We start from the raw sequence: 25,339 nt of genomic DNA, 5'->3' as shown, positions 1-25,339 counted from the left end.
TTTATTTGCGGGCTGCGTCGGCCCAAATAATTTCATAAAAGCGGGACCCACGGGTTGGAAAAAAACCGGACCCGTGCATCACTAGGCTGCATGTGCGAGCACAAGTGATACTGTGGCCGCCGGTCCACGACTGGTAGAAAAAGAAGACTCTCAATAAAGCTCACTGGCTCAGTTTTCTCCTCTGAAAGAAAAGGTTGCACAACTGACTGACTGAATAAGTTACAATATCTGAGATATTGCTGCTAACTGCACATTTTCTTTTTTTTTTTTTTTTACTTGAATGTCATTGCTTAAATTGATATTATTCATCTTTTGACATTTAATCTTCTGAGTTCAGAAACATTGTTTAATATAATCGCTGTTCATATTTTTATTAAAAGTTCAGAATCAAGATACCTTTATTACTCTTATGTTTCTTATGATAACTGAGCTAAATTTATTCTTTCTTTACCTTGAATGTCATTGCTCTATTTTATTTTTTATATTTTGATATTTCATATTTTGTTCAAATGTTTAATATATCTGCTGTTCATATGTTCATTTATTAGTGTGTTATATGATTAGAATGTTGTCCCGGTTTTTAAAATAAAGCACATCAATGATATTTGATAGTGTATTTTCCCTTTTCAGGAAAAGTATCGAAATCGCAATTCTTGACAAGGTATCGGTATTGAAACAATAATTTTGGTATCGTGACAACACTAGACTGAACTGTAAAGAGAGAACTGAAGATGAACTCGAGCAGAACAGCTTGTGTGTTGTAACAACTATGTGGACATCATTCTGCACACAGGATGTGCATAAGCGCTCTGTGCCTCTCTGACACCTTTAGTATTATAATATTTTCAGCGCAATCAAAGATTATTAATATTCAAGTCAAGTCACCTTTATTTATATAGCGCTTTAAACGAAATACTTTGCGTCAAAGCAACTGAACAACATTCATTAGGAAAACAGTGTGTCAATAATGCAAAATGACAGTTAAAGGCAGTTCATCATTGGATTCAGTGATGTCATCTCTGTTCAGTTAAATAGTGTCTGTGCATTTATTTGCAATCAAGTCAACAATATCACTGTAGATGAAGTGACCCCAAGAATAGTCTTTCTTGTTCTGTCCTATCTATCACATGTTGCTGCCTTTATTACGATGCTATCCATTTAAAATAAATGTCTTTATATTTCTATACAAATGTATTTACTTGTTTTTATATTAAAGCATTTTACAACAATACAAAGAGCAATGTGTACATTTTACCAGATTTTAGACATTCACTTTTATTTGTAATAAAAAAAATTTCACTAGATTTTATACAATTATTGAGCACCCGTGATTTTTCTAGAATCTTGAGTATATTTTGCTGCTGAATTGTCCACTAACGTAGTTTTATAATAGTATTTTTGTCATAGATTATGATTACATATTTTTTCATTTGTTATTTTCCATTAAAATGAAGTTGTTTATATGTAGTAGATTGTGTTTAACACACAAAAAGAGTGATCAGGTCAACACAGAAGAACAGAAATTCTACAGTGATAAAAAATAAATAAATGCACTTGTATCTGATTGGATCGGTAATGGCAGATACTGAGAATTTTCGGTATAGGATCGGATCTGAAAAAAATGGCATCGTTGCATCCCTTATTAATATTTAGTATCTTCTACTAGGTGTAATTTGTACTACTATCTGTTCAAAATAAATTAAATGTAACAGAGCATAGTAGATTTGTTTCTTTTTTCCTGATGTACAGAAGTGTATATCGAACCGTGACATCTGTGTACCATTTCATTCCTTATATATATATATTAGTGATGCACCGAAATGAAAATTCTGCGCCGAAACCGAAAATTTAGGATGCACTTGGCCGAAAACCGAAACTGAAGCCGAAAATGGCTTCTTTTAAAAACGTATATATATATATTGCTTGGATTTAATGGATCTGAATTGAAAAATCACAATATAATAATCAAACTTTTATTAACAGTTACATAAAACAAAATATTTTTAACAATAAATATAAATAATAATTATTCTTCAAGTTTTCTGTTACATCAAATAAAATAGTTTTTAAAAAATTGTGCAAAAAAATCCACAATTTTGGAGATTTTTACAGAACAAATGCTACATATTGCAACTTTGGTGTCCTCTCGTATAGGGCTGTCATTTTTGTGAAAAAAAATCCTGTTCGATTTTTGAGACATAGGCAAAGTGTTCATTGAATCGTTAGTAAATTGCCTATATTTGGCGTTGATCCGTTTTTCAACGCCAAATATAGGCAAATCCACCGACAACTAAACAGGCATTAGGGCGAACGTAAAGAGGACGCTTGAGACGCGCACAAGTCAGCAATGTGGACTGCCATAACATCAATGAAAAACATTACTGAAGGCTACATTGATATTATGCACTAATAGGCTCTCTGTGTGTGTGTGTGTGTGTGTGTGTGTCAGAACCTGCAGTTGCTGTGTGACGTGCGTTCGCTGCGAGCGTATAGTGACGAGCTGGACGCGCTCCGAGAGAAGGCCATTAAAATCGATTCCCTGTTTTCGTTTTCGAAACTTGTGTTGGTTGGTCCAATCGATTGTGCAGCTTTTGTGACAAGCATTTTTTGATTGTGACAGCCCTTTGACATGCTTAATCTTTGATAGGCAGATGCGTGATAACAGCTCTACCGTGAGTGAAACCTAAGCGCTTGCTCACGGATGGGAGGGGCGGGTGACATTCATCTTCGGTTTACGTTTTCGGCTGTTTTTTTTATTTCGGCCCGAAACCGATAATGCCATTTCGGCCGTTTTTTTTTTTTTTTTTACTCACGTTTTCAACGTTGTTGTAAAACATTGTTGTGTATAATGCCGAATCATAAGCTTATTCAGAAATGGTAACAAATGGTAACTTCAGATGTTTCTCAGTGAATTATCGTTGACAGCAGCAGTATTCGACTGGCTTAACAATCAGGCTTGTCTGTGCCTACATGAAACTCAGTGCAAAGACCACTGGTACAAACACAATAAGAATTTATATACTATAGGCCTGTGACGTTCATGCAACACTGGGCAACAACATTGCTCAAACGGAGAACACCATGTCCCAGATAAAGACCTGGAGGAAAAAAAACTTCTGAAGCAGCAGTGAAAGCTCTCACATCAATCTAGAAAACATATGGATGTCTGAAGCCATTCTACACACAGCTGCCATGCATATTGCACTGGAATCCATAACACTGGTTAAAAAAAAATAGAATGTGCTGATTTCTAGAAAGCATCATGACAGCATGATCAAAGTCTGACAGGCTAACTTCCAACAGGAAAATAACAGTAAAAATGCCTGTTATTTAAAACCCTCAAACAGATGCACAGTCAGGAATTCTTGAAATGACACAAGCCCTTATCAAAAAGAGATAATTTGAAGTAACATCACTAGAGATGATCAGTGTTTGCAGCTATATTCACAATTGTGTACTTCAGTACTAGTGTTTTTTTACACTCAAATTAATTAGAAGTAAATTCTGACACATTATTAATTCTATACAAAATATACAAAACATTTTATGCTTAACACCCTAAACCTTACTCATAAATCTGAGACCATTTAGAGGAGAAAAATAATATAGTAGCATATAATTATAAAAACGATAAAAAATAAACAAACTAATAATTTAAAATACATAACATGTTAAATACATAACACAGTTTTTCTCATATAACTAATTACTACAGGCTAAAAGCAGAAATTATTATATTTAAAAAATACAATTAAATTTTAATTTTAAATCCATACTGTAATTCTTTATCTGTGGTAAACAAAAACGGCAGATCTCTATAATAATTTATAGCATTAATTCTTAGCAATAAGCACCACAAAACAGACTCATACCAACAATAGAAATTGAAGATGTCATATACACCCAGATCAGTGATCGACCAATCCCAATGGTTTATCATTTAATTATTACATATGTTCCCCTAAATCATGAATACATTTTTACACCTCTGACCACAAATCTGTGCATCAGTGACAACTTTTTTGTAGGTCTGACAGTAAATGATGGTAGCACTTAGCAGATGGTGCAATCCATAGTAATGTACAGTACACTTATTACAGTTGCAGTCAAAGTGTGCATACAATAGTATTGGTTTTGGTATGAGGTTCGAACCTTGAGCCCTTCAGCAGATCTCAAATCTTTAAACCACTACACAAAATAATTGTAAAATGCACCAAACAAAAAAATAAACCTTAGGAGACGAAACTCACCTCATCATCATGGTGCTGGCAGAAGTCCATCCTCTCCTGGAAAACATTCAGCATGGAGAAGCTGTCGTGGAAGGACTGGGAGATGTTGATCGGGGTGTTGGAGTTGTTGGTGCGGTTGGCCAGGTGTAAGCTCTCCAGAAGCCCCTCGATGAAGTGGTCTTTGGTGAGTCGGACCCTCTGGTGAGCCCTGACGCAGTTATCACACAGGTACTCCTGGCAGTCCAGGCAGTGGGAAGCAGCAGGGTTGCCCTCATCACAAGAGCTGCACTGAGGGTCTGACAGATGCTGGGATCTCAGAAGGCCGCCGTGATGGACCACCGATGAAGACCGACCGTTCTTGCCCTGTTCCTCAGCAGAGACCACCACATCCAGCAGGTCACTGAAGAGAAAGTTGGAGGAAGGCAATGCGTCCACGCCGGATTCCGACAGAGACACTTTTTGGTCGCATGTGGGGCATCTGAGCTTCAGCGGATCACCTGGGCTCCTGTGGCCCTCTAGGCATTGCCTGCAGAAGGCGTGGAGACAGGGCAGGACGTGCAGTCTCCTGGTGGATGAGGTAGATGAGGAGCTGGAGGTCTGGGAGGACGAGGAGGAGGTAGATGAATTGGAGGAGATCGGAGCAGAGAAGCCGCACAGCTCCTTGCACAGCGGACATGTTTGCAGGTCGGAGTCTGGGAAAGACGCCATTTGCGCAGAGGACCACAATATAACTTCACACATAAAGACGCGTTAAGATACACAAAAGCTTCCGAAATGGTTCCCTGTCCAACTCAAACAAGTAATACAGATCATAGACTTGGCATACTGGATGCTATTCAATTGATACTTGATATATACATTCCCGTTTAATGACTTTCGACTGAATTGGTCTTTCAGCTTTGGTTATTATTATCGATAGAAATTCGCAGGACAAACTCTAAACGCAACTTCTCGAGTGCACATTAGTAAACCAAGTGTCATTTTGAGGCCTTATAATCCCTCGGTATGGGGCATTAACATTGTTGCGAAACATGAAATCCGCTGCGAGGTCCCTGCTCCGATCCTCCCCCACCGCCGCATGACGAGAGGGGCCAAACGCGCTCGATACAGTGTCAGTTTTTACCTTCCCAAACGCAAATGTGTCCGTTTTCCATGAACGCGCTTTAGTCTACCATCTGCGCGTCATTATTCTCAAAACGCGCTTGCGCGAGCCGCAATTAAATAATTCAAAGTATGTCCCATGTAGCTACTTAGCACGCAGCGCCCCTCAAGATTCTGTTACTGTGGTGAAGCTGAAAAGCCCCTTTAACTTCCTTCAGTCCAGTTACAGTAACACTTTGGCGAGAGGTATAAGGTAACCATTCCAACCTTTCGTTTCCACTAGTTCCAGAGCTTTCAGCTGCCCATCTTCGCATAACAAACGCTCTCTCCTCGCGCCTCTTCAATCCGCACTCCTTTTCATCGGGAATATCGCTCGCGCGGACGACAATTCTGCAGCGCGTGACCATCAAACAAACGCGTCCATCCTAAGTAAACCTAGAGGGCACTTCCGCCTGAAAACACTCAGAAGGGGCGTGGTTTATGTAGCGAGGGGGCGGAGTCGGGCAGGTATTGACTATTAAAGTAGTACAAATTCGGCAAGGGCCAATTATTTATTTATGTATTTATTACCTGAACGTAGAGTATGGTGCTCAATGAGACATTATAATGTCATATTTAGGATATATATTTAGTTTTCAAGAAACAACAGAAAGTCCAAAGCTTTATATTTGACTGTCGAAATATCTTTATTCAATTGCAGTCATGTTTGTCATCCAATATTATATTCTCATCCCATATGTTTTGCTCCTTTGCTTTAAAAAATGTTGGTTGTTTCTTACCTAAATATCTACTGACTAATTATTATGGGTCTGGTTAATCTGAAGGCTTGTTTTTATTTTATTGTATTGTATTTATCCATATTTAAATTATTATTTTATTATTATAATTAATTTTTATTATTATTGTTCTGTTTTTGTGTGTTTATTGATTGATTAGATGTGAAACAGAAATCACAATTCAACACTAGGGCTGCCATTCAATTTAAATAAAGAATCATGATTAATTCCATGATTGTCCAGCTCCTTTTTGAGGAAAATATGCTTCATACTGATTACACTAAATTATACTGAATATAGTGTTCTTTAAAAGGAATACAAATCCAGCTTGGTGTCAATTACGGGATGATTGAGCATTATTGATGGGGCTGTGGGTGTACATAAGACAAAAAAGCATGTTCTAGGACATACAGGTCCCTTTGTATACCATTAGTTCTATCATTATTTCTCATTAATTCTCCCAGCCATCATCATTCGACAGCACATGCTAATTTTCCGCCACACCTGAACCCATGAAATCAATCTTAACCTTTTTGTAATCAATGCTACCCCTCCTGAGGGCCCCTCCTGTAATAGATAGCTACCACATGTAGGACTGGCCTTTGTGAGCATTTATGGGCATTTAGGATGGGGTGCTGCGTTGGCTCTTGTGACAAGGGAGGAAGCTTCTCGGTGGGGCTTAGGCTCCAGATGCAGGCTGCCCAATAAAGCAGTGGGATGCCAAGCTGAAAGACAGAGCTTTGGGAGGAACCCTTTGACCCCATTATTATGGCTGGGATTAGTGGTAGTAGAGACTGCCCACACTCAGCTGCAGAGCTCTGGCCATCCCAAGGACAATCCATTGATCTACATGAGGAAAAATCCGGAACGGGGGTTGTGTGAGGGCAGAGGCTCAGCAAAACCAAGTAAAGCAAGGAAGGGTCATGTCACATGGTGGAAATGACCACAGGCAATGTGGACAAGGGTTATGTGTACGTATGAGTGTGGATCTGTGTATGTAACGAAGCAAGCCCTGATTCTTTCTCAGACCCAGGAAGTAGCAAGTCCTTTTAACTGTCACTCATAGTCAACATGTAATGAATGAGTTTATTAAACTCCTAACTTTGTGGGCAAAAGTGAATGTTCCTTTGTGGCTGTATTATTTGATTGTGACTAGTGTGATCCCAGCTATCAGGGAACGTCAGAACTTTGGCTAATGTTTTGCCAAGGTTCTCTCAACGTTCTGAACAAACATTCCCTTAAAATAGAAAGTTTGTTCAAAGTTAGCTGGTCTTTTATAATGTTCTCAAACATTTGCACAAAAGCATTATTTATAAAAAAGCATTTATTTTTTCCCCTGGAACATTTTAGTTTAAATGTTACTACTTGATTTCGAACACTCAGAGAACATTCAAAAGTACCTTTCTCATAATGTTTGCAAGAGAATGTTAAGTTAAAGGGTAACTCCACCCCAAAATTAAAATTTAATCATTAATTACTTACCTCCATGTCGTTCCAAACCCGTAAAAGCTTTGTGCGTCTTCGGTACACAATTTAAGATATTATGGATGAAAACCAAGAGGCTTGTGACTGTCCTATTGACTGCAAAGTTAAACTGTTAAACATTTTGGAGCAGGCAGCGGATGCTCTTCTGCTTCTTAGAACATATTTTTATTAGCTGGGATGCGGCCCAAATGAAGCTTTCTGTATGTTATTGTCCATTTTTGATCCGCTTTATGAGCTTAAACTTCAACAATGCAGTTGATAGACTGGTTATCTGCAGGGGTTTCCTGCAGGCCTGCCTTAATCACAGGATTACATTAATATCCACTCACTCAACAAAGAGTCTTGCCCTGTTGTACTTTGTCGTATCACTGTTGTCCTGACTAATTGATAATTAGTCTCTTGTTTAGCTTGTGAATGTCTTTAAGATAGCTTTGACTTTAATTGTTATGAGATACACACTCCTGAAAATACATGGAATATGGCAAAAATATATTATTGCACATATATTAATGTTTTGTTCATGCAACTTTTCCACTCATCCGTCATTTATAGAACAAAGTAATGGCAGTGAATACAAAAACCTTATAAATTAGATCTTATTAAGTCTAACATTCATTGACATTCTAGGGTCAGGGTTAGGGTCACAATCCAGCAAGAATTTGTGCAGACTCAGAGATGGATTGTGGGTTAAATTTAAGTCCACTGATGTTACATTCTGTAGGATCATTGCTAACTTGAGATCTGTTAAAATGTATTCTGAGACCTGGTATCGATCAAACCTAAGGATCATCATTTTTTCTTTGTGTATTTACTATTTCCCTTTGATGGTCATAAATATAATATAATCGATTGGAATAGATGAATAGAGAAAACCACAGAATATATTTCACTCACTTACAGGTTGTAAACTAAGATATAAAGATACAGTGAAGAAGTATGAAGGTGTTCTTGGAAAAATGTGGCATGACGCATGATGCAAAAAATTAAGTGTGAATGTTGACACAATGAAATAGATTTATAGCAGTAGAATAGTCTTGGTTTGTTGATTCTTTAGAGAAGATATTTTTGTTCTCTACTTATCTTTAACGTTCCTCTTATATTCTAAGGGGGTTTGGTCCTGTGGCTGACCCATTTATTACCATTAGAAAATGAGATGTGGATGTATATGAAGATGTCAAAAATAATCTTGAAATGACACATCTGCATAGTGTCATAAACCCATAAAACACATTGGGTTTTGGGTTGGATACAAACACAGCTTAGACATTTGATTACTGATTTCTTTTTTCCTTTCTGGTCCAAAACGGATCATCATTCAAATTGTATCTGAAAATGACCATTTGGCACACTCTTACGAGTGAGATAAGAGTAAACATGAAAACATTCACATTTTCAACATGACAATATATGCTAATTGCATGTCTGATCAGTCTTATTTCTGTGAATGGATATAATTTTTCATGGTCTGACTGCAGTTCAGGAGACCAAATAGGAACTTTTAGTTTATAGTGTAACCTAAATCATTCAATTCGAGATGCATGAACAAAACGGGGCAAATGCATAAACACAGTTTAATAGCTATTGCCTTTATGTATATGTATGCATGTATGTTAATGTATTTATTTACATGATGTAATTGACTGTTTGTTTGCAGCCCTAACAACAATGGTTGATTATAGTAGATAGGTATTTTCAAGTACTTTCATTCATAATGAATATTTATTTTAGACTTCAGGCAGCGTTTTTGACTAAAATGAGAAGAAAAAAGAAAATCCTCCATGCCCAACGGGGAAGCAAATACGTCTGACTGGTCTGTGTCCTGGTTGATGATAGCCTCTGTCTTAATCTTCCTTCAGTAAATCTGTCTAAAAACAGACAGTAGAGGAGGTTGTGGGTGGGTGGGACGGGCAGAGCATGAACAGACTCACAGGTAAAAGAAATAATTCATGTTCAGTTGTTCAGGGCTGAGATAATGCTCCAAAAATGTGAGGGTGCCTGTAAGTTCAGTTTTGAGATGCATTATAGGACATTTGCGCTACAAGTCAAAGTTTGAAATAATTGGGATTTTTAAAACATGTTTTTGAGTCTCTTGTACTCACCAAAACTGCATTTATTTGATAAAACAGTATACTGTATATACCTGAAAGCTACCTGAAAAACAATCCGCAAGTCCACCTAGGACAAAAGCTTTTTTTATGCATTGTGTGGTCACACCAAATGTTGACTTAATTTAGTTAATTAATAAAATCTATTTATGGCATTATTTTTGACGGCATGCTCACTTTACAGCATTTCTACACAAGTGCCTAAAACTTTGCACAGTACTGTAGCTTTGCAGGTTTCTTGAAGCGTTTTGGAGACATTGCCACAGTTCTTCTGGATTTAGTCTGTCTCAGTTTGTTCTGTTTCTTCATGTTATTCCAGACAGACTGATGATGATCAGATCAGATCTCTGTTTGGAGCACTGACTGTTGTCAGACTCCTTCTGCAAACAAAAATCTCACTGGATGATTACAGCTAATGGCAAAAATAATGTTTGGAAATGTAAACTGATATTTACTACTGACACACTACAGCAAAACATAGAAATAACTGACTTAAAATAATTTTTTGTTGGTGAAAATACTAGTTGTCTAATACTTTTGCATAGTAATATATGTATATATAGTCTAACTTAACAACCTGTCGTCACCTTAAACTTTCGTTGTTAGAGAGTGGCTCAAACATTTCAATTAAATTCTCATTTGATGTCATTGAAGGACACGAGTAAATGATTAAAGAATTTTCATTTTTGGGTGAACTGTACTGATTATAGAGGATATTGAAGCTTTTGACTCTGCAATAATTTTTTCTGTATCTATTCAATATATAAGAAACTATTTGTCAACATCAGAGTGATATGTGTTATGCTATGTAGTGCTATGACAGCTCACTAATGAATAAACACTGATAGAGACAGAAAAGACTACACACTAGGCATCTGCTTGCATATAAAAAAAGGAGTTACATGTTCTGTAATAAGTGACCGCATGTCACTGATGTCACCATTATTGTAATTACCTTGAGCCTTCCTTTAAAATAGCCTTCCTAGCTATTCTAACTATGGATCATCCAGTAGTGTGCAAATTTGGGAAAGCATTTATCTACTATAAATGATGTGATAATATAATACTAGTACTATACAGATTCATATCAAACAACTGAATTATTATTATCATTTTATTATCATTTATTCATATCGGTTAGAGTGGAAAATTTGTGGAGTTGTCTGTCAAGATGACAATGGCAAAACTTGTAAACCAAAAAGGTGCATATTAACAATAGTGTATACAATAGTGACTGGTAACATTTGAACCATTGTTTAAATTTTGTGTTTACATAGTTCCATATTTATCATATGTACAGACATCACAGTATAAACCTTTGAAACACAATAGCAGCAAACAACATGAATACACTGTACACTACATCTCAAGACAGACAATATTACAGCATTTAGGACTAATAATGTACATACACTACATCTGAAGAGAACACTTTTCAATTTCTTAATACTTGGATATACTCAGCATTTAGACAAAATCGTTTGTCCAAACACATCTGAATATTGACAGTGCATTTTAGATTTTGGCAGATAGTATTAAAGTTAGTAAATGTGTTTGTCTCCTGTCAGTTGGGAATACTGGGGTTTTGAAATGATAAAGAAGGCTCATATGGAGCATGATTCCAACACCACACTTAAAATCAGAACCAACCAAAGGTGTGCATTAAAAAAACCAAAAGTTGCATGTTATGTATGGACAGGTTGATGGCTAATTTTGCTGGTACTTGTGACTAGTGACACTAAAGGGCTACCACTACTACTACTTAAACTGACCAAAACATGATTATAATTCCAGTATTATAAACCTCTGATATGGTGTAACTAGCAGCTTGTTTTAAGACAAAAAAAGAGCCTTATCAGTTTTTCCAAGAGCTATATTTTTATAGTAGATTGTAACATGAATAATGTGTATGGTTTGGCAGTGCAAATATACATCAAACATTCTATGCCAAGTTATAACATCACATGACTGGGGCCCACTGCCTCAGAAGCACAACAATATCTTTTAGTATTTTAGTACCAAAGTGCATTTATGATTATGCCTATACACTACGCCAAAACCTTCAAAAAATTCAGACTACACCTGAGCCTGAGAGGCATAGTAATAAAGTCCAAATAGAGTTCAGAGTGTTTCAGCCCTTCCAGTCCCAGGGAATACACAGATCCCCATCCTGCATGACCGAATAGAAGTGAGAGATGTAGAGATGAAGGCCCTGCATCTGCGGGGATCTCTCCTCCATCAGACGCCTACAGCAGGGGATCATCTGACTGCTCGACACACTGGGCTCTTTAGACAGACTGTGCAGAGACAAATCCTGCAGACAACACAAAATTATGTCTTCTTCCTCTGCCTCCAACCTGCATAGAAGGGAATATTTTCAATTGTAATTAAAGACGATCATTACTCCAGTCTTCAATGTCACATGAAATCATTCTGTCACGTGTTGTTGTGCAAAACAAAGTGCATGATGAAGGAGTATAACCAAAGAGCTATTTTAATAATCCACAGGAGAGAACAAGCACAACCAAACACAAATCCAAATGATAGCAGACAGGAACATAAGGGAACACAGACTTAAGGGTTAGATCACCCAAAAATGAAAATTATGTCATTAATGACTCACCCTCATGTCATTCCAAACCCATCTTCGGAACACAGTTTAGGGGCAGCTGTGGCCTAATGGTTAAAGAGCCGGACTAGTTATCTAAAGGTTGCCGGTTCGAGTCTCTGTGCTGACAGGAGTTGTAGGTGGGTGGGAGTGAATGAACAGCGCTCTCTTCCACCCTCAATACACATGGCTGATAATACCCTTGAGCAAGGCACTGAACCCCCAGTTGCTCCCCGGGCACTGGATCTATAGCCGCCCACTGCTCCGGGGTGTGTTCACCGTGCACTTCTCACTGCTGTGTGTATGCACTTGGATGGGTTAAGTGCAGAGCACCAGTTCCGAGTATGGGTAACCATGCTTGGCAAATGTCACAACTTTCACTCTTTTCAAGATATTTTAAATTTAGTCCGAGAGCTTTCTGTCCCTCCATTGAAAATGTATGTACGGTATACGGTCCATGTCCAGAAAGGTAATAAAAACATCATCAAAGTAATCCATGTGATAGAATTTGTTGAAGCATCGAAAATACATTTTCGTCCAAAAATAACAAAAATTGCACTGCAGTATTTAGTGATATCCGGTTTGCGAACAAATCACTCGATGTAACCGGATCTTCTTGAACCAATAACAAAGTTAACACGTCAGCAGCGTCATACGTCAGCAGCGTCACTGCAGTGTTGTGAACACGCTCACAACAGACCCGGAAGGGAAGATAATGCTGAATAAAGTTTTTTTTTGGACCAAAATGTATTTTCGATGCTTCAACAAATTCTAACTGACCCTCTGAAGTCAAATGGACTACTTTGATGATGTTTTTCTTACCTTTCTGGACATGGACTTACTGTACACACATTTTCAATGGAGGGACAGAAAGCTCTCGGACTAAATGTAAAATATCTGAAACTGTGTTGCGAAGATGAAGGGAGGTCTTACGGGTTTGGAACGACATGAAGGTGAGTCATTAATGACACAATTTTCATTTTTGGGTGAACTAACCCTTTAAGTAACTGAAACTTAATTGGGAGAACTGAAACAGGTGTAGAGCTAATTAAATTAAAAATCATGGAAAAAAGGCAGGAGAACGGAAACACAGAAAACTAAACTAAAACAGATCATATATGTGGCAGTTCGCACCCTCCCGGGAGGGTGGGGGTCCAGGGGACAGGCATGGAGCAGGCAAGGGGAAGGCAATGGGAAATGGGCATAATGGGCATAGTTCATAGGATGGAGTAGATGGAAGGAGGAGCCGGGAAGGAGATAGGGCTGACAACAGCAGGGGGCCGACTGACGGAGATGACACAGGTGGAGTAGGAGCCCTGGATGGAGCAGAACAGCTGCAGAGCCAGGGTGACACTGAGGATCCAGAGGGCCAAAGTAGAGCAGAAGGCTCAGGGGCCTCCAGAAGACTATGGAGTGACTGAGGATGGAGGCGGACCTGGAGGGAAGGAGGGGTCAGACAGAGCCAGAGGGTTGGAGTGACGATGGAGTGACTTTTGGTGAAGCCAAGAGTGGAGTCCCAAGGCAGCAGATGGTCAACGACTGACCAAGGCGGAGCTGGAGGGATCAGGGAGACTGGTGGAGCTGGTGGGATGACGGGCCATGGTGGAGCCGATGGGTTCAAGGACCGAGGTGGAGTCCAGGACTCGAAGGCTGGAAGCAGACAGGTCAAGGTGGAGCTGGAGAATGGAAGTCCCGAGGCAGATCAGAGCACCCAGATGGTGCTGACTGAGGATGAGCTGAGGGACTGACAGGCACCAATGGAGATGAAGCTGAGAAACTGGCTGGTTTAAGAGGAGGTGTGAGAGGGAGGCTGGGAGGGAACACAGGAGGACTTGAGCTGGGCGGAACCATTAAAGACACAGGAGATTCAGGGCTAGACGAAACCAGCGCAGATGCAGGAGATTCAGGGCTGGACGGAGCCAGGGGAGACACAGGAGAACTGGGAATTACCTCCTCAAACCAGTCTATTAAGTCCCTTTGGAAAATGTCCATTAGTTCCTCCATATAATTCCCAGAAACCAGATGCAGCTCACCCTCAGTCGCAGGAGTGTGGGCGGGGCTTTCCTCCAAGCCCTCAATCTCCACCAGTATTCCCACGATGCACAGTGTTGTTGGCTCACACACCTGGTCAGTTGCACTTTCGAGTCCTAGCTTTGGGGTGATAATTGGCTCTTTCACTTTAAATGGCGCTGGATCTTTAATCGCAGCAGGCTCGGGCATATGCTCCGTGCAGCGGGATGATGACTGGCTGGTCTCCGGTTCATGAGTGTGGCTGGAGATGTCCTCCTCGGTGGGGCAGATGGAGAAATACAGTCCATTTCTCTCCAGCACTCACTCCACGAAAGCGGTGAAATTCTCCTTGGGACCGTCCGCTGGCAGGCGTGACTTACACCGCTAGCTCAGGCTGGTGATGTAGAAAGCACAGCGCGAGATCGATTAAGATCGATAAAGTCCCTGGTGTGGTCTTCCAGCAGATGGTCTTGCTGTTCCAGGCAAAGCAGCTGGACTGCAGGCAGGTCCATTCCGGGAGAGGGTTGAAAGAAACAACACAAACAAAAAAGATAAACGCTGCGAAAATACTCACTTTGGGGGTCTGCTATTCATCACATGTTGTTGTGCAAAACAAAGCGCACGACAAAGGAGTATAACCAAAGAGCTCTTTTAATAATCCACAGGAGAGAATAGGCACAACCAAACACAAATCCAAATGATAGCAGACAAAGGAACATAAGGGAACACAGACTTAAGTAATAGAAACTTAATTTGGGAGAACTGAAACAGGTGTGGAGATAATTAAATCAAAAGCCATGGAAACAAGGCAGGAGAACGGAAACACAGAATACTAAACTAAAACAGAACATACATGTGACACTAACATGCTGATTTGGTGCTCAAGACACATTTCTTATTAATATCAGTGTGTACTGGTTAATATTTAATGAACAGAAAGTTCAAAAGAACAGCATTTATTTGAAACAGGTGTAACAGACTATTCAGTGGGAAATAATGTAGGGTGCAACCAAAAATTATGAATCTTAAGGCAGTAATTATGGTTAATGTTGTTTTTCCTGCCCTCACACACAGCCCTGGTTACATTATTACATCCAGCGAAATAGAAACATTACATTTTGATTATGAAAATAAAATTTTGGTCTTTATAATAATATACTGATGAATCATGCACAATAAGACCAGACACAAGACAAATGGTCTATTCTGATTTCATGTTTATGTGCAATGATAGATCAAGCACTCACTTGTCTTTGCGCCGCATGCGTTTCCGGGCCTCCTGGGCCTGGCTCTGGAGGAAGTTCTGCAGCTGGAGGGTGTCACACACAGTGGGGATGATGAAGTGGCCCATCTCATGCAGGCAGGGGGTGGAGCGGTCACTATGGCAACAGAACAGAATAGAAAAAACAATGATTGCAAGGACATTAAGCAGCACAAAGACTTGCAAGTGAACAGTGAGGATATATCAGTCAGAGATACGACAGAAATGAATGGAACACATGGAACCACAGGAATAGTCAGCTACAGTCTGTTGTTAACAGTCCAGTACGGTCTCTCTTCTGCTTCATTTTTATGTTTATCTCGTCTTTTTAGTGGAATGCTATCTGTTAAAACATTTCCACAGCAATCCATTTAAAGCTACACTGCATAATTTATTGGTATGTCATGCTGCACTCTAAGGGCCTGTTCACATCAAGATGTCGATGATAACTACACTGATACTATATTGGCATCTACAACAACAGTTGGTATGGTCTGTTTGTTCTATGCACACACTACATTTATTTTTTTTGTTAAAGTTATACAGTTAGTCAGTTATTTTTGTTTTTATTTTTTTATATTGTAATTTGAAGTGGCTTCAATGGAGAAAAGGCGTTTTGGCCACATAATGTTACAGTTATGGTAGTTAGATTTTATCCATAGCATTTGATTTATGGCTGCTCAAAATTCAGCTTTAACATCCCAGAAAATATTAAAACTGAAAATAGTTAACAATTGTAATAATATTTGACAATATTACTACACAATATTAATAAATCATCAAATGCTGAGCATAAAAGATTTCTTTCAAAACAACTTACCAACCCCAACATTTTGAACAATAGGGAACATTATATTATTTTTTCTTTTCTTTAAATATGTCATAAGAAAAGAAAAGATGGTTCAGAGGGGGAAAAACTATTTCCTGATCCAACAATCTGATGCAAGAATTAATTTACTTTGTGACTTGGTTTGATGTGAACTTTAAGCTTGTGTTTTTCCAAAGAGCTTAGCCTGAGCATCTGCACTATTCAAGCCTAGTATCATTGAGACTCAATTTCTGAGGACCTTGCCTCACACGACGTGGGTGAAGTCGTGGCCTAGTGGTTAGAGTGTTTGACTCCTAACCCTAGGGTTGTGGGTTCGAATCTCGGGCCAGCAATAACACGACTTAGGTGCCCTTGAGCTAAGGCATCGAACCCACAACTTCTCCCCGGGCGCTGCAGCATAAATGGCTGCCCACAGCTCTGGGTGTGTGTTCACAGTGTGTGTGTGTTCACTGCTCTGTGTTTGTGCACTTTGGATGGGTTAAAAGCAGAGCATGAATTCTGAGTATGGGTCACCATACTTGGCTGAATGTCACGTCACTTTCACATTCTTGAAGGTCATAAACACAGACAACACACACAAACAAATGGCTTGAATTGAAGTATACGAGTATTTACTTTTCCAAGCTCATTGTGAGGCCTTGCATGCTGCGGGGGTGCAGGGAGAGGCGCTGAGGTAACAGTCTCTTGTGGAAAGTGTTGAGGGTACTGTAATGTTCCTCCAGAGGCAGAGCTGGACCCATCCGCTCGATGTGGATCACCTGAATCCCTCCCAAAAGGTGACTGATGCGCTCCTTCAGCCAGTCCGACTGCTGGAACAGGCTTCTGTAACTCGGCAATCTTTCAAAGAGCTGAACAAACACAAACATAAGCATCTTAGCACAAATGTTTGCTATCCTGTTTATGTTAAAAATACGGTTGGGAATACCGTAAGACTGGTTTAATAAATAAGCTGTACCTCTGTCCATTGATGGTGGACATCCATTGTTCCTAACATAACATGCCCTGAGGCATTCATCCCTGACTGGTCAGTAAAAACTATTACGTGACCTGTTTTGGAAAAGAAAGAAATGTGGGTAAACATTTGTGCACACTTGAACATTAAAGCCATCTTATGAATCCTATTTTCATGGTTACCTCTCAGGATGTGCAGAGCCTCAGGGCTTTGTGTGGAGAGACGACCCAGACTCTGCAGCTGACAGCATTTGTGTGCAACTCCCCATTTGCGCTGCCACCTACAGGACAGAGAACCACACGATCTTGACCACAGGACGAAAGAACTGAACATAAGCAGTAATAAAGTACCATTCAAAAGTATGGAGTTGGTATTTGCATTTGATCAAAATTACAGTAAAATACTGTGAAAATAATGAGAAATTTTCTGTTTTAATATGCAATATGACAATCTAAATAATTAATCCCAAATGTAAGATTTTGCAGACCATTAGAGCATATAGTCAGAGTTAGATCTGACCTGATATCCAACAAACCAAGTTTCTGAATCAACTCTCTTTTCAGTCTTTTCAGCTCCTCACGCCGTGGAAGACTGGCATTCTGTTTCTTTGTGGCCTCCGACTCATTTTTTCTCAGCCATAAACTGAATATAAAGACAAAAAGAAACAATGATTCAGATCTGGCAATGCGTTAAATGAAACATTATATATCCTACAGTTATTAAAGAATAGTGCCAAACTGCCAATGAACTATGCCTGAAATAACATACCTTTGTTTATATATTATATATAGTATAGTCCTACATGCGTGTTACAAAATGCTTTCTTAAGATGTTACGAAGCACAAAGTTCCTAATCTCAAATGGGTGAAGGAGGAAACCACAGTCGGGTTAAGTTTTAGCCAATTCTAATATCAACACTTCACACAAAATGACAGCAAACAATAGTTTAACCCTGTAAAGCTTGGCATATGAAATAATAATTAAGAAAATCTTTTTTTTTTTTTTTTTTTTTTACAAACAAATAAAACAATTCAGAGGCCCAAACAGAGCAAAAATATGCAATTTGCTGCAGTTACTGATATTTAAATGGCCAAAAATGTATTGAAATTCTGATAGCTAGTAATGTAAATCAATTAAATCTTTATTACAGTACAGAAAATGTCACTCCATATCTCCCAACAATGTCTTAGTAAGATGATATTTAAATGCTTAGTTTTATGATCAAAGCTCTGTGTTACAGTGATGATTGTACAAAAAAGGTCCTCCAAAGCCTGATGCGTCATATTTAATACTCACATTTTGACATAATTAAAATAATAATAATAATTGAAGTAAACCTAAGTTGCTTCGGTTCAGTGTTCAATCTTGAAATACTACTACTTCATAAATATCTGATTCTTTTTCATAAAAAGGATTTTTGCTGTAAAAAGACACATGGTGCATAACCCGAAAGGAGACTGTTTTAGAATTATACTAAAAAATAATAAATTTACTTGCTAAAAAGTATAACTATCAACAAAACGAAGTCATGTCATAGATTGAGTACAACAGTTTTTATTATGTTGCTAATAATCAAATAAGATACAGTAAGCTTTAAAGGAGTTAAATGTGTGTACCAAGGTTTTATTGAATTTCCACAGCCTTAGTATTTGCAAAAGCTTTAATCTCAGGCCGTGAGGCCCACTGAAGGGTTTCTGTCATCCGTGGTTCAGTGTACACATTTCTCCTTTTACTAAATGGCACAAAAACATTGTGGAGTCATTAATCACAGTAAATACAGAGAATGGTTTGAGAACATTGTGTTCTGTACAGAAGGACAAGGCTAATTGTAGAAACACAAACAAGGTTGCTGGTGTGACACTAAAAATGTCAGCTGGGCTTGTTCTGGCAGCCACTGGTGTCTCAACAGTCCTACAGCATTGCATACTAGCCAAACTTTTGTGCAGCTGCTGGAGACATTGCTACCATTTAGATGGTCTAACACATTAAGCAGTGGTGTTCATATGGGTTACATGAGTAAAAAAAAAAGAAAACAATTCATATGAAATGGTGGCAAAGAAAAGTCTCTTTCTCTCAGTACCTGAGTGTGGGCTCGACTCTTCTGGCTTGTTCTAACTCCTGCTCTGGGTCCCTGAATCCTGTGAAAGTGTAATAAGTCTTGTCCCATTTGATGGGCCGATAGAAAGCTGTTCCAGGCTGTTGTGTCGAGCTCTTCTCGGTCTCAGCCTTGAGCACATCTTGAATATGTTCAACCGAGAGGCTACAGGACCTCAGAACATCCAACACTGTGCTCAGAACATCCTTAGACTGCAGGGTGAAGGTCACCGAACGGAATCCTGGGAAATGTAGGGTTATCCCATTAAAAGCATGCATTGAAAAACAGAATATAGATTACTGCTTACAAGTTTAAAAAATAGGTAAGATTCAAATATTCATTCATTTTAAAATTCATTTTATCCCTTGGTGGCAAAGCTGAATTTTCAGCAACCATTACTCCAGTCTTCAGTGTCACGTGACCCTTAAGAAATCATTCTAATATACACATTTAATGTTAGAAAAATCTCTTTTATTATCAATCATGAGAACTTGTAGATATTTTATGAAGTAATTATTAATTTAAAATAGAAATCTCTTGTAACATCATAAACTTTTTGTCATGTTTGATCAATTTAAAGCATCCTTGATTAAAAACTTTTCTGGCAAAATACTGGTAAAATGAGAAAAAATAAAAGACTTGTTCAGGGAAAAACAATAACAATGGTACAACTATTAAAGTTACTGCATGACTTTAGGTGACATGGAATATAGCGCACGAGTCAGATGGTCTAGTTGTATTCATTAATGTATTCGTAGTAGTAGTATAACTATTATCATATTATTAGGAGTAAAAATCACAGTGTTAATCAGAGGAAATATGGAGTTACCTGAGGCTAGCAGTCTACCACTGGAGTCTGCTTTTTCTTTTGTGTCCCTGACATAAAAAGTGAGGTTTGCAGGTTTGGGGGATCTTGCCCCAGGCTTCTGAAGATTTTCCAGATAACCATTTAGCCTTTTGAGGGAGTTTTCATTTACTTCCTACAACAGAGAAAAGACAAAACCAAGCAATATAAAACAAAACCAAACAACATTAAACATTCACAACCTGCTCTGTAGAGGGAAAAGGCAAAAAAAACAAAAAACAAAAAAAAAACATATCAAATATTTTCATCATGCATTGCCATTATGTATTTATGTATATAAAAATTATATTCAGGGTTTGTAATTATGATAATAATTATTTAATTATTATTACTCTCTCTCTTGGATGCTGGCCAAAGAAATCAGGGTGCACTGCAAAGTAAAAGGGCCGCAGGGCATTAATGGCATCCGCTCCTGAGAGATTCCTCCTCTGAACCATACGAGCAGAAACACATCTACCACCAAGCCTACAAGAATGAGGACAATACTGATTAGATGCTTAAAGATTTTTAACAAAAGTTTCTTTGCAGCTGTTTTTTTTTTTGGGGGGGGGGGGGGGGGTAAACTTACCTAATATAACGCAGGAAGGTGGTCACATACATCACGTTAGTTCCTTCTTGTAAGAAGGAAGAAGAAATCAAGTCACTTGAGAAAGAAAAAACATGACAGACTTCAGCCTCTTCAACTAAACAAACGTTATACTGCATCTTTGAATGGTAATGTCTGGGCTATATATATATATATATATATATATATATATATATATATATATATATATATATACACACACACACACAATGTCTTTTGAGCAATTTAAGGCATCCTTTCTGATTAAAAGTATTAATTTCTTTCCAAAAATGAATTTCAATCAATCAATTAATGAATTATCTATTTTTCTATCTACAACTTGTTTTACTACTATACGGTTAGTAACATATACATTGTGTTATTATGGTAATTACACAAATAAAACAAACAAACTTTGCCTTGATAATAACTGTGTTTTTGTGTAAATTACTTTGCTCACAAAATAAGAGTTTTGAAGAATACATGGAATGTCAGAAATGTAAACGTTCTTATTTATAAAACCCCCAACAACCCATACTCTTCTAAGAGAACAATTATACCTCCTTCATGTATGCATTGATTCACTTTTATTTTATTTAACTTTTTTTTAGTCTCAGCACACACATATAAAATTGAAGAAGTGCTACTACGTGCGACTAATTAGTTTCACAGTATAAAAGGATATATGGTTGAAGAAGAAGAAGAAGAAGAAGAGGCTGTTAAATCAGGTCAGGTGCAAGCAGGGTCATGGTGTGTGTACACACTGTTGATATTAATCACAAGCCTCGCTTAATTTGACACAAATCAAGCGAGGAAACCAAACACAACAAGAAACATTTCCACCAAAATCACAATATTATCCATTATATTTTAGAGCCATTAGATTTAAGCAGCATTCAATCCACTCAACACACAAACACTGATCAACACTGTAAACAAGGGCAAACACAAACTCTTGGCGCTCTTCAAATAAAAACAACAGTCTCAGACTTAATCAGCCACACGCAAAATGTATGTCAGCATGAGATAGAAATGTCCAAAACACTATAAAATGATTTACCTGTGATTTAGCAGTCTTACATATTCGCTGCTGTTAAAACTAAACCCGAAGTCATATAACGTTACTCCATTCAGGCCTAATAATCCAGGCCAGAGTAATCAACTGCCTATCTTTCGAAAACAAGCGCACCCAGTGGGACTTGAATCAGGCATAACTAATCGTTTGTTTATCTTTTTGTCGGTTTTGTTCAACCACGTTCCTGGAGCCCACGTGTACACTGTTTATTTATTTATTTAGTTAAAGACGGTAGTTTTTAAATACGTGTGTAGGTTATAGTTTCCATTTACTGGCTTGTGGGATTTATATATTATCTACTGCAGTATTATTTGATTTTTGCACCAACGTCAGCACAGATGACGTCCTTTAGAAATCATTCTAATATGCCAAATTAGTGCTCAAGAAACCTTTCTTATTAGTCATCACTATTATGTAAATTTATAATGGTTGTTCAGCTTAATGTATTGTTAAAACGGAAATAAAGTGTAATTTTCAAATTTCTTTGAACAGAAAGTTTTAAGAATAACATTTAATATATATATATATATATATATATATATATATATATATATATATATATATATATATATATATATACTGTGACATTAGAAATGTCTAATTGTTTTTTTTTTACCGTTTTGTATTGTAGAGCTTTAATTAACAGATAATCCTTAATTAAAAGAAAAGTAAAAAAAAAAAGATTAAGAATTAAAAATTATACAAACTCTTGAATGTTAGTGAGTAGAGCAGAGTAAAGCAGATTCTTATTGCTGCTTTAAATTTTATATTTATATTTAAAACATACTGTTGAACTTTTTAATGTTTATATATCAAGAATTGTATTATTTATGACTAAGAGAATGCATTTTCTTACTTGTACTTTTAACATTTTATACTTTAACAAGGAGTCCGAATTTGTGTCAAGTCATCTTAAATACAGTACAGTTTCTTGCAGAAACCTTCTGTTGTAACGCATTCCAACGTGCCAATAACAGGAATACATATTGGGAACACTGTAAACCTGTGAGATGAAGGTGGAATAATGGTCACTCTTGAAAGACCAGAGCAGGACTCACAAATCACATTGTAAAAATCTTTAATATGGCATTGACATTGAGCAGAGACAATGGCGGCATCAGTGACAGATGCTGCTGTCCTTTGTGTAAAGATCTGTGCTGGACCTGTCAGCAGTGGCATCAGCTGCTGTTGGAAAAGAGGAGAGAGTGTGTTCATGTCTGTGAAACCTCCGGGAAACCATAGTGACACAGTGACAGACAGTCAGACTAGATCACGAATAGACATTTCGTTAAGTTTTGTGGTTTGAGGTTAAGATGGCCTGTATCCACTAGAGGGAGCAAGTACTACTATCTCTGAACTTATGTATGTATTGATTAGATCTATGTAGATTTAAGGTTTTATTGCTACTATGACGATATAATGAATAATATGATAAAATAATAATAATAATAACATTGAATATAATAACATTGATAGGCCTATATAAAAAGAAAACAATAGAAGCTAAGGACTTCATTATTATTTGTTTGCCAGATGTTTGTGTTCAACTGACTTCAAAGTGTTTTATAGAATTTATTTATATAATTAGTTTTAAATACTCCATTTAATATTAAAAAACACTTTACATATTAAATACCACTACTAAATACCACTAGGGATGGGTATCCTTAAGGTTTTAACGGTATTACTATACTCTTACCGATACTGCTTATCGATTCGGTATATATGGGTGTGTGACAAATTAAAAGCTGAATTAACATTTCTTTATATTCTGAAATGTAAGATAAATATTTAATGAATATAAAACATAAATTTGTAAATGCACCAGTGTACAGGCATTTTATACTGTACATAAGATAAGATACAGTAAGAACATGAACAAAGAAACAAAGTAAAACAAACTGACAAATACAATAAAACAAATACAAATGAAATTAAAAATAGTGCATTTTTCCATGAATGTCTACTAACATAAGTAATTAATAAAGTATTACAAGTAAATTAATTAATTCCTGTTTTCACTGTATGTAGGCTATTAATAGATTAATGATTATTATATCTATAACGTAATTCAGAAGAGCTTCACGCTATGATTGTGTGTTGAGCATCTGCGTCTTACTTTCAGTTTCGCATCAGTTTGCGCTTCAGCTCGCTGAAGAGATGCTCATCTTCTACTCGTCCGCGGCAATCAGTGTTGCATTAGCGCTGGGACTATAATGTCATATAGCCTATAACACAATATCACGTTTATATATAATATTATAAAATAAATGCTCTCCAAGCCGTCCATTTTGACATATTTTGTGTATTTTTTATTGTTTTGCAGCACGTGGAGTGAACACTTTTCAGCTTGGCGAAGAGCGTCTGTTGTGGGGATTGTGCTTTCAATGTTTTATTATCAATCACGTCACGCAATATAGCAAAAGTATAAGACAGTTTTTTTTTCAACAATTACCGATTCTGCTGATTCTGACTTTATTCTGACTTTTCACTGCTTCTGATATATATATATATATATATATATATATATATATATATATATATATATATATATATAGCAACAATAAATGTATGTGTGTTTTCTAAATTTCCCTAGCAGAACCGTTAACGTCGGAGATTATCGATACTCCTGTCTTTCATAATTTAGCCCCGGGACTGATTAAATACCGGGTTTCGGTAACCATCCCTAACTACCACTTCTCACTTTTAACTAGCTGCTTATTAGTGAAAATATTAGCTTATTGGCTGTTTATTAGTACAAACACATATTAATACCTTTTTCTGCATGACCATATTTTAGATCCCTTAAAACTACCCCAAACCTAAATGTAACAACTACCTAACTATCAATAAGCAGCAAATTAAGAGTTTGAGGCAAAAGTTGCAGATAGTAGTTAGTTAATAGTGAGAATTGGTCCCCAAACTAAAGTGTGAGCAAATAAATAGATAAATTGTTTCTCTTTTAGCCTAATTTTTCATAAAGAAATCCACACAGTCATTTTATCAGCTTTTATTTTTATTATTATACAAGTTAAGTTCCAATACTTCTGCTGCTTAAAAAAAGGATGTTTCAAAAATGATATGAGAAGACATTAGAGTTTACCTTGGCTGCTATACAAATATTCAAGTGCAATTCTAGTCTCACAGTGATATTCGTTGTATGTCATTACTATCAACACTCACTGGAATTTAATTCACTTATCTGATATGAGAATTTAATCCAGTGACCACTGAACTACTATAAAACACTCAGCCACAATAATATACTAAAATCTCAGAGAATATACAGCAACTCTACTACATGTTCATCTGTTATCAGCAGACGCAGGTTCATTTTTAGGACATAGGGTGGGAAAGCTGTATCCTCTCACTCAGTCAGTTGA

At 37.4% G+C, this 25,339-nt stretch overlaps 2 protein-coding genes across 4 annotated transcripts in view; both read right to left on the bottom strand.

The window, feature by feature from the left end:
• Positions 1-5,776, bottom strand: part of LOC132102779 (E3 ubiquitin-protein ligase TRIM71-like) — a 45,362-nt gene extending 39,586 nt beyond the window's left edge. The window contains exon 1 of the mRNA XM_059507417.1: positions 4,251-5,776. Within this exon, the coding sequence (XP_059363400.1) occupies positions 4,251-4,970 (720 nt within the window). The 5' untranslated portion in view covers positions 4,971-5,776. The remainder of the gene's footprint in view (positions 1-4,250) is intronic.
• A 5,792-nt stretch (positions 5,777-11,568) lies between these two features.
• On the bottom strand, positions 11,569-22,090 carry tcaim (T cell activation inhibitor, mitochondrial). 3 transcript variants are annotated; one of them, XM_059507414.1, is made up of 11 exons: positions 21,942-22,090; positions 20,885-20,959; positions 20,649-20,781; positions 20,281-20,431; positions 19,437-19,692; positions 17,876-17,998; positions 17,539-17,636; positions 17,360-17,451; positions 17,020-17,252; positions 15,562-15,693; positions 11,569-12,053 (listed from the first exon to the last, which is right to left on the bottom strand). In XM_059507414.1, the coding sequence occupies exons 2-11, from the start codon at positions 20,914-20,916 to the stop codon at positions 11,828-11,830; spliced, it is 1,476 nt and encodes a 491-aa protein (XP_059363397.1). In that variant the 5' UTR covers positions 20,917-20,959; positions 21,942-22,090; the 3' UTR covers positions 11,569-11,827. The 3 variants fall into 3 exon arrangements, with proteins under 3 accessions (XP_059363397.1, XP_059363398.1, XP_059363399.1); XM_059507415.1 differs by having other exon boundaries at positions 20,885-20,930; positions 21,942-22,047; XM_059507416.1 differs by having other exon boundaries at positions 20,885-20,927; positions 21,942-22,043.
• Positions 22,091-25,339: the final 3,249 nt, after the last annotated feature.

This window comes from Carassius carassius, chromosome 24, assembly GCF_963082965.1.
Source record: "Carassius carassius chromosome 24, fCarCar2.1, whole genome shotgun sequence".
Lineage (NCBI taxonomy): Eukaryota > Metazoa > Chordata > Actinopteri > Cypriniformes > Cyprinidae > Carassius > Carassius carassius.
The sequence above is the reverse complement of the archived record's forward strand: the minus strand, read 5'-3'. Positions and strand labels throughout refer to the sequence as shown.